The sequence below is a fragment of the Sinocyclocheilus grahami genome, unplaced genomic scaffold, assembly GCF_001515645.1.
Source record: "Sinocyclocheilus grahami isolate Dianchi unplaced genomic scaffold, SAMN03320097.WGS_v1.1 scaffold80.1, whole genome shotgun sequence".
Taxonomy (NCBI): Eukaryota; Metazoa; Chordata; class Actinopteri; order Cypriniformes; family Cyprinidae; genus Sinocyclocheilus; species Sinocyclocheilus grahami.
The window spans coordinates 1,640,702-1,651,026 of NW_015505259.1; the positions used below are offsets into that span (position 1 = coordinate 1,640,702).

The 10,325-nt window shown below is 38.0% G+C and overlaps 2 protein-coding genes across 5 annotated transcripts in view; both read left to right on the forward strand.

Moving 5' to 3' along the window:
- LOC107586349 (THUMP domain-containing protein 3-like) overlaps window positions 1-2,322 on the forward strand; it is a 16,348-nt gene extending 14,026 nt beyond the window's left edge. Inside the window, exons 8-10 of the mRNA XM_016273671.1 lie at window positions 1,361-1,465; window positions 1,654-1,777; window positions 2,013-2,322. Of these exons, the coding sequence (XP_016129157.1) occupies window positions 1,361-1,465; window positions 1,654-1,777; window positions 2,013-2,177 (394 nt within the window). The 3' untranslated portion in view covers window positions 2,178-2,322. The remainder of the gene's footprint in view (window positions 1-1,360; window positions 1,466-1,653; window positions 1,778-2,012) is intronic.
- A 3,139-nt stretch (window positions 2,323-5,461) lies between these two features.
- LOC107586351 (zinc finger protein ZXDC-like) overlaps window positions 5,462-10,325 on the forward strand; it is a 12,083-nt gene continuing 7,219 nt past the window's right edge. For 2 of the 4 annotated variants that reach the window (XM_016273672.1, XM_016273673.1), the window contains exons 1-4: window positions 5,462-7,361; window positions 7,467-7,619; window positions 7,700-7,778; window positions 7,970-8,100. In XM_016273672.1, coding sequence (XP_016129158.1) covers window positions 5,492-7,361; window positions 7,467-7,619; window positions 7,700-7,778; window positions 7,970-8,100 — 2,233 coding nt within the window. In that variant the 5' untranslated portion in view covers window positions 5,462-5,491. The remainder of the gene's footprint in view (window positions 7,362-7,466; window positions 7,620-7,699; window positions 7,779-7,969; window positions 8,101-10,325) is intronic. The other 2 variants (XM_016273675.1, XM_016273674.1) reach the window with 2 other exon arrangements.

Consider the following 10,325-nt stretch of genomic DNA (forward strand, 5'->3'; position numbering starts at 1 on the left):
TTGTTTTTGCCCCCATTTGTCATGAGCTGAACTCAAAGATCTAAATCTTTTTCTATGTTCACAAAAGCCCTATTTCTCTCAAATATTGTTCACAATATTGTTTTCTGTCTAAATCTGTGTTAGTGAGCACTTCTCCTTTTGACGAGATAATCCATCCACCTCACAGGTGTGGCATATCAAGATGCTGATTAGACAGCATGATTATTGCACAGGTGTGCCTTAGGCTGGCCACAATAAAAGGCCACTCTAAAATGTGCAGTTTTATCACACAGCACAATCCCACAGATGTTGCAAGTTTTGAGGGAGCGTGCAATTGGCATGCTGACTGCAGGAATGTCCACCAGAGCTGTTGCCCGTGAATTGAATGTTAATTTCTCTACCATAAGCCGTCTCCAAAGGCGTTTCAGAGAATTTGGCAGTACATCCAACCGGCCTCACAAGTAATATTAGGGGTGTGCGATATATATCGTCTGTGATAATATCGTAATTGTTGTTTTTACTTGACAAAAACTATTCAAAACCCCTCTACAGAGTTGCACGCACACATTACGTGAAGTCTAGACTTGTGTGTGTGCGCATTTAGAGTGTGTTCTTTCACTGCACAATCCAGTCTATTAAAATGCATTTAGAACAATCACAAAATTCAAGATATGGGGACAGAAAATGTATATATTTATATCATTTCATATCAATATCACACAAAGAGTGCCATTTCTTTCTCCAAAATTACCATGATTACAAACGTAATATTGATTTTTTTTACAACAGTTCAAAAAACAAGAAGTTAATTAAGAGACTTGCGTTTTAGACACCTTATTGCCTGTTTTTGTAAATTATTTAAATCATTTCAAATAACATTCAACGTTTTATGTTTAATATATCAAAACATTATCTATGCATTTGTAATTGCAGGTTAAGCATTCATGTTCTGCACTAAACAGTATAATAAATACATCTAAATGCCAATTCAGGTGCAGCTTCTGTGTTTCCTCTGCATTGCAAAGATGAATTTTATTGATACTGATTTCATTTGCTTGGTAACAACCCAAATGTCTTATTATTCTTATTCACTGATTAAATGTAAGAATTTGACTCAAAAGATAATGCACACTTTTAGAAAAATGGCTTTATAAAGGTAAAAATGCCCATAAAAGTACATTTAAACGTATTGAAAAACATTAGGAGTCAGCTGTCTCAGCAAAATATCGTCTAATTATTATCTATAAAATCCAAGAAAATAGAAATGATTTTTTGTCAATATCGCACACCCCTAATTATATATATATATATAATTAATTTTTTTAATTTTTTTATGGGCTCCCTGCCCATAAATTATCGGTGTTTCATGTTGTATTTGTAGCTCTTCAGGCTTGCCCTTAGACATAGTTCAGTGGGACTTATGCAATCTACCCATGAGAAGCAGTTCAGTGGATATCATCATTACTGACATGCCTTTTGGAAAAAGGTACTGACCGACATCTGGAGCTATGCAATTTTAGAATTATTCCAGTTTATTATTGCAATTAAAAATCTTATTATTAAGATTTTTTTATAATAAATCTTAATTTGTATTATTATATATCATATAATTATGTATCATTATATTAATTTTTAATTGTATTTTAAACTGTTTGTGGGGTGTGTGTGTTAAAGAATGGGATCCAAGAAGAAGAACTGGGAATTATACCCTTTATGTCTTCGAGAAATGGCTCGAGTTTGTAAACCTGGTACAGGAAAAGCTGTACTGCTGACCCAGGATAAAAAATGTTTCTTGAAGGTATGGCTACTATGAGATCCTTTTCATAGTTCATAATGTGGTTCATTAAAAGCATTTTGGAGTGAAAATACAATGATTATTAATGGCTTTTCATGGGACCCGGATCTTTATTTTATTTTTTTAAGTTTAATATATTGAATATATATGAATCTTATCTAGGTCCTTGTCATGTATAATGCAGAAAGTCCATTTCTCCGTATAATGGCCTACATAATATTTTAACCATCTTTTGCAGGCATTGTCACAGATGGAGGGGCTGTGGCGGAAATTGCACACCGTTTGGGTGAATGTGGGAGGACTGCATGCTGGCGTTTTTGTTCTCAAAAGAACAGCAGTAGTTTTTGGCCCCACTTCTGTAGATGTAATGGAGCCTCATACAGCAACAGGATCACAAAAATAGAGTATGAAGGATGTTAGTCAGTGAGAAGCTTGACAGACAAATTAGCGACGGCCTTTGTGTTCCTCCTTTTTAATTAAGTTAATATGCCAAAGTTGGTCTTTTCTGTCTTTATTTGATTAGTTCACTCAAGACATAATCTATCCTGATACCAAGATAATAAAATGTTCATATGTTTACGTTCAATTCAAGGTGTGATTTATTTCTTTGTGAAAAGACAGTTACGAAGTACAACTGCAAATAATTTGTTCACTCTGCATTGGACCTGCCATATTTGTCTTTATTGCTTTAAATGCAACGTGATGTTTTAGATTATATATTTTAGTAGGGGTGTGCACAGGGTGGGACTTTAACAGAAGTAGTCAAGCATACAGAGATAGTTGAGGTACATCGACATCCAATACATCATACACATGCTTCAGTGAGCAGAAGCCTTATATGTAACAGGGACATAAGTCCAAGCAATAGAACCATAAAGACACTTTATTACAGTTTTTTCTGAATTGCTAAAACACATTTCTCAAAACCATCTCTCGTTTTCTCAAAACTTTAAACACAAATCCAAATCTTCAAACTAAATTCACAGAACCCCTGACTCTTCTGGCAAAATCAAACAAAGCTTTCAAATCATATACACTTTAGTCAATAATACATGCATTACAGATTATTCTTTAGACAATACATCAAAAAATGGAGAACACTGTGTCCAGGCTCACATACTGTAGTTATAAAAATGTTTTAATTGTATATAGTAAACATTTTGCAATTTAAAAAAACACAGAAGAAATCACACCTAAGTTTGGTGAATATGCCAACTAACAGGTTTCTCTCAAAAAGGAATGAATGTATGTATCTATGTATGTTTGTTCTGCCTCAGGATCACGTCTTAGAGCTGGGTCCATCCAGAGGACTTCATCTTCCTCGCAGGCAGATGCATATCGCTCCGTCCCACGAGCAGCTTTGGGGCTCTCTGATCACGGTTTAGTTAATCTTATACCGACCTATAGGAATCAGCTAAACCTGTATTAAGGACTGTAAAAAGATGGACTAATGAAGCAGAGCAGGATTTACAAGCTTGTTTTGACCTCACTGATTGGAGTGTTTTTGAAGCTGCTGCCACCAATCTGGACGAGCTCACAGAGACTAACATCTTGTATCAGTTTCTGTGAAGACATGTGCATTCCTACCAAGACATTCTTATCATTTAATAATGATAAACTGTGGTTTACTGCAAAACTCAGACAGCTCCATCAGGCCAAAGAAGATGCTCGCAGAAATGGGGACAGATTCTTGTATAAACAGGCCAAATACACACTGGAAAAGGAGATCAGAGTGGCAAAGAGGAATTATACTGGAAAGCTAAAGAACCAATTATTTTCCAGTGATCCTGCTTCAGTGTGGAAAGGTCTGAAAAACATCACCAACTACAAGACACCATACCCCGGCACTGTGGAGAATCAACAACTGGCAGACGATCTGAACGAGTTTTATTGCAGGTTTGAAAAAACACAATTCACACCTCCTGCAACCCCAAAATCACTCTGGACCCCTCACATCCAGCACACTCCCTCTTTGAACTGTTGCCATCTGGTCGACGCTACAGAGCACTGAGCACCAGAATGACCAGACACAGGAACAGTTTCTTTCCTCAGGCAATACATCTCACTTAACATATTTAAGTGAGATGGGGATGTCGTGGCCTAATGGTCAGAGAGTCGGACTCATAACCCAAAGGTTATGATTGTAGGTGGGGGTGAATGTACAGCGCTCTCTCCCACCTTCAATACCATGACTGAGGTGCCCTTGAGCAAGGCACCGAACCCCCAACTGCTCCCCGGGCGCCGCAGGATAAATGGCTGCCCACTGCTCCGGGTGTGTGTTCACTGCTGTGTGTGTGCACTTTGGATGGGTTAAATGCAGAGCACTAATTCCAAGTATGGGTCACCATACTTGGCCACATGTCACGTCACTTTCACTTTCACTTAACAATAATCGTGGAACACACAACACTAGTATACATTATTTATTTAACACACATACTTAGTTACATTTCAAATTTGCACATATCATACCTGTACATACAAAATTGTCTATATTATTATTATTTTTTTGTACATTGTCTATTTGGTCTATTTTTATATTATTTTTATTATCTGTGTCCTGTCTTGTCACTGTCATTCTGTTGCGCTGTGGAGCTTCTGTCTCTAAAACAAATTCCTCGTATGTGTAAACATACCTGGCAATATAGCTCATTCTGATTCTGATATACTCACTCTTCTCTACCTCTCAAATTGTTATCCATTGTTGATGGATGCACCCATGCTATCTGTGCACTTTGAACTGGCTTATATTCTGTACATTCTGATCACATATTTAGAAACAAGTGTGAATAATTTTGAATCATTGTGTGTAAATGATGACAGCTGTGTTGCAATTGTGCTTAACTTCTGCTTTGTTGTGTTTATGGTTTTGCATCACAAGTTCATCACAGTGCAAATTGTGTTTTACTGACTGAGAATGTTAGTGTTTTGTAAAAAAAAAAAAAAGTCCATGAGATTTGCAAACAGTCTAACTGCCTAAACTTGTTTAAGGTTTTGCAGAATATGTAATGTACAAAACATGTAAAACATTCATATGTAGCTGGTATTATCAGTTTTAAATCTATGATTGCATTCACCTTGTTTTTTCTCTTTGCTGAGAAAAAGCTCTTACAGTAATGCACATTAACATGTTAATTATGTTAACTTTAATTACTAAACAGTGTGGAACATTTTGATGTAGTGATCACTTCACTGTTATTTTCAACAACTGTTTTGGAGTAAAGAAAAAAATACATTTCAACCAATCTAAGCTGCTGGTCAGGCCAGAAGACCAGATTAAGCCAGCCAACCAGTTTTAGGCTAGGGTTTTCCAGCAGGGTTCTTCACCTACTCCTCTTTAGCCTAAGCACAAGCCTTATTTAAATCCCAAACAGAAACTCTTCTAAATTCTGAAACTCAATAAATCATCAAAAACTAACACATCCCCTTTTTTTCTTCTTGCTCAAAACACACTTAATGCTGTTTTCAGTTAATGTCAATGAGATAATTGTTCATGTTATCCCAATATTTTCATCGCACTCAACGAAATAACTGAAAGCTCCTTTTAATTAAATAAATGTAACCAAAAACTGCTATTCATCAAGGAGAGTGAGACCAATTTGTGTTTTTCTTCTTTTTTTTTTTTTATCGAGGATCTTGGCATACGTGTTTGGTATGACACAATATCTATACTGGCCTATCAGGATCGGGCTCTCATATGTGAAGGGCGGAGCTTTCATGTGCTGCTGCTACAGGGACACCAAGATGGAAATCCAGGGGCTTACTGACACCAAAAACACCCAGCACCAACATGGCGTCCCGCTCCACACGACATTCTCTCAGCAGACAACAGCTTCTGCGATTCATGCGAGAACACGTCTGACTGAAAATGTGATCTCAGGACTTTCGGGATCGCTGGGCTTAGAAAGTGACGCCAACAACAACCGGGCCAGATCCTCACCGCTTCGAGTTGCGGAAAATGGCAGCGCTCTGTCTCTTCAAAACAACCATGGTAAGAAATATGATGTTCAGTCCTCAGATGCAGAACTCGGTGACGTGAATGCGTCTAAACAAAGGGTGGTTAATGAATTGGACTTGCTGCCTTCCGAGTTTGACAGGGCAGTTGAACACGATGACAACGATCTGCAAATGGCGCTTCCCCTTCTGGACTCCGAGAGCTGTGAACAAAGACTCATGACAGAGAGGATTCTCAGCAACACCTCTACCTCCTCAAACAAGAGCCCCGAGGAACTATATGTGGTTTTTAATATAGTGCACAAAGAAGATGACTGTAAGGAACGACAAATGAGCTTTCAACACAAAGCTGAAGTGAATGGATCATCATCACCCAAGACTCTCAGTTCCCCAGTATATTTAAATGAAAACTTCAACAGAACATCCAAATTGGGACATTTGTCAAGCCACAGTAATTTAAATTCCAGATCTGAGACAACAGACCAAATTGTTAGACATGAGATCTGTCTTTTGGCTGAGAATAGAGATCCAATATTGTCAGAAGGCTATGCTAGGGGCAGTCAAACGCCAAAGGTCTCTACTGTAGAAATGCTCAGCAATAATTTAGTTGAACATTCAACAGAAGAACTGATGCAGTGTGTCACAAAATATAATAGCCCTGCATTTGTTCCAGAGAGCAGGGTTGCCCCTGAAATTAATATGATGGATTATGCAAATCAAGAGTCCAGCAGTAATGGGGACTGTGGTTCTGATGGGACTCCAATACCTGTGCATGAAACGTTCTCTGGGACCATCATGATTAACAATCAGAGTATTATTGTAACTATTGAAAATGGAATCTTGACCCTAGCCACCCCACCAGAGGGATGCGCTTACAAGGAGGATGGTATGATAAGCTTAAAAGAACATTTGGGAATGAAAGACAATGAAGATCTTGTGCTGCTCAATTATGATGGGGGAAGTAAGTCCATTGGGAAAATTAGCAATGTTAACTCAAGTCTACAAGATGAGCCTAAAGCCAGATTCGCCGGCAGTGATTCAGAGTTGAATCTAGCTGATGACTGTTCTCTCTCAGAAATAGGTGTTACTCTGGACTCTTGCTCATCAATTAAGCAAGAAGGAACTGTTTGTGCTATAGAAGATGATCGTAGTATTTGCCAAAATTCAAAAAGCAAACCAAGTACTTGTGAACAACTACAACCAATAAACTTATTAACTGTGTCAGGTTTGACCAAAAAAGGTTCTGTAGTAAAGTTTAGATGTCCCCAGCCGGGCTGTTCCAGCACCTTTGATACCAGGCAAAATCTCAAAATCCACTTGGTTCTTCACACAGAGGACCAGCGTCCCTTCAAGTGCACAGTGGAGGGTTGTGATTGGTCCTTCACAACATCATACAAGCTGAAACGCCACCTGCAGTCTCATGACAAAGTGCGTCCTTATAAATGTGAATGGGAAAACTGTGGTCGTCGCTTCACCACAGTTTACAATCTAAAAGCTCACGTTAAAGCACATGATCAGGAAAATGCATTTATCTGTGAAGTATGCAGTGAGAGGTTTCGCACTGCCACGAGACTCACTAATCATCAGAGAACACACTTCGAACCAGAGCGACCACATAAGTGTGAGTTCCCAGGTGAGTTGAATTGATATCTTAACCGATTTCTAGGCCAAAGTTGACGTTAAGCAATATTACAGGTAGTAATACCAACTTGATTTTGGTGTTTCTGTGCCTCCTCAGGATGTGAGAAGACTTTCATCACTTTCAGTGCCCTGTTCTCCCACAACAGGACCCACTTCAGAGAAATGGCTCAGTTCGCTTGTACCTATCCTGGCTGTGACAAGCGATATGACAAAGCTTGTCGGCTCAAAATACACCTCCGCAGTCACACAGGTGAACAAATAAGCAGATACTTGGATTAAAGTAATATTACTTCAGTTTTCTAACATCCCTCTCTCACTTTTCCTTCCCAGGTGAAAGACCATTTGTTTGTGATTCTGACTCGTGTGGTTGGACTTTCACAAGCATGTCCAAACTGCTCCGGCACAAACGGTGAGGAGGATAAGTTTGACCCTCTTATACCCATACATGCATGCACATGTTCACTGTATATCCTCTCTCTCTGCTGTTCTCACAAAATAAAGGCAAACAAGCCTAAAAATATAACGTAATTTCAAAATACAGTACATATTGTTCAACATGCTGCTGAAAGTGATTCATTAGGTGTTGATCTTCATTCACAGGAAGCATGATGATGACAGACGGTTTGCATGTCAAGAGGAAGGATGCGGGAAATCCTTTACACGGGCCGAGCACCTGAAGGGGCACAGTATCACACACCTAGGTACCAAGCCATTTGAATGCCCTGTAGAAGGTCAGTATTTAGGATGTTCAAGAACTAGTATATGCTTGTTAATAATAGAACAGAGACAAAAATAATATTGATGTGAGTAAAGAATCAAAGTAAAGAATTCAAAGTGAAAACACTGGCTTTGGAGTTCCACTTGCATCTTCAATGCCTCTTCTGAATCTGATGGTGGTCAGTGGCATGTGCCATTGTTAGTTTAGCCACATGTTAGTTTTTTTAGTTAATGTCAATGTATGGCAACCAAAAAGATCTGGGCTTATGCCGGCTTCACACTACACGCATAAGCAGCGCATAAACGGCGCATATTTTTTTCGGCGCCCATGTAAACAGATTAGAGCGTTCACACCGCACGCAGAGGCAGCGCGTAGCAGAGCAGAAGCGGCAGATTGTTTCGGCGCCAAGTTTATTTTTGCTGCACCGCTTGCACTGGATTAAAGCCACAGTGCATTGTTATTGTTCCAAATTGACCTTATTAACATGAAAAATAACTATTTCACCATAAAATCATGTAAGTGAGGTGTTTCGTGTTTCACAATCATTCAATTCAATTCAAGTTTATTTGTACAGCGCTTTTCACGATACAAATCATTGCGAAGCAACTTTACAGCAAATTAAGTTTCTACATTATTTAGTGGTAGCTTATCAGTGGTGACTGTCAGTCAATGTACATATGGCCGAAATGTACGGAAAAATCAATTAAAGACGTAATCAAACAGACGATGAACACTATTAACAGCAATTATTATATGATGCAATCAAACTTTTATAGCAAAATGGGGTAGTTCTGTATGTTGTTTCAGGGTTGGCATCATCTGAGGTCCTATGAGGGGTTGGCATCATCTCTTCTCAGGTGTTCTGGGTCCAGACTGAAGCTTGTGTAAATCCTAGTTACCACAGGATGTCAATCAATGTTTGGCAAAAACAGAGAAACCAATAGAGACATAATTAGTGTAGCTGCTGTTCCAACCAAGCAAAATTTATTTGTTTAACCCAAACTAAAGAATAATAATGTGCATTTGATCAGATATAACTGCAGTACAAGATTATGATATGCAGTTATAGTTTTGTAATCGATCTATGAGTATGACATGATCTATAGTGTCGAACGCAGCACTAAGATCAAGTAAAACTAGCAATGAGGTACAGCCTTGGTCTGAAGCAAGAAGCAAGTCATTTGTAATTTTAACAAGTGCAGTTTCTGTGCTATGGTGGGGCCTGAAACCTGACTGAAATGCTTCATAGAGAATTTTTTTGCAGGAAGGAGCACAGTTGAGCAGACACAACAATCGTGAGGTAAAAGGCACACATTATTGATATATACTTTAGCTAAAATATTTTTTTTTTATAATGTAAAGTTAATACTTGTTCAAAACAATCACTTTAGCAAAGTTCGTACTAGGCTATTTTCTGCTTATTTTGATAAATAATGTTCAATAAATATACTGTCATTAAAATGTTAATATAAAACTATATTTTAAAATAAAGAAAATTTAAAAAAAGATTCTGAAAGCATTGAAGGAGATCCCATAATAACTTAATATATATTTATAGTAGTAAAAACTAATTATATTTTATTATATGATATGATTAATACCATGTTTTTAAATATGATGGTTTCATTATAAACATGGTGATTATCTCTAAGGTGGACACCCAACATAATATTTGATGTTTACCATCTGAATCTAACCATGTCATGTCAACAAAAGAAAAAATGGCTGCATCTATTAATTGTTAATTATTGTGCCTTTCACCATTAGGTGAATTATTCACTAATTATTATTGCCATTATTGGGCGCTTTTTTACCCCAAATACCATACTTTTACATATTCTTCTCGTTATTGAAAAACTGTTGCTTTAAAGGTGCAATAGGTGATTGTCTTCAGAAACATTTTTTGTTATGCTGGTTGAAAGTCTCTTCACATCCCGATAGCAGTCATTAAGTTAAGTGGTCTAAATGTATTTATATATATTCTGTGGAAGGCATAGGACCAAGAAATGTTCGTCCAATCAAAACGCTTGGTCTGAGCGTTTTAATTGGATTTCCTACCTGCACCCGGTTCGCGCAGACAGGATAGTCATCAGCGCATTCATGCACGCTGTGCAGACAGAGCGAGAATGGCAGACAAATATCAACAACCCGATCTTCCTTCCTGGTATTGTAGTACTTTAAAAGTTTTCTCACCGGTGAATGACACATGATGTAGCCCAGCGGTTCCCAATTCCAGTC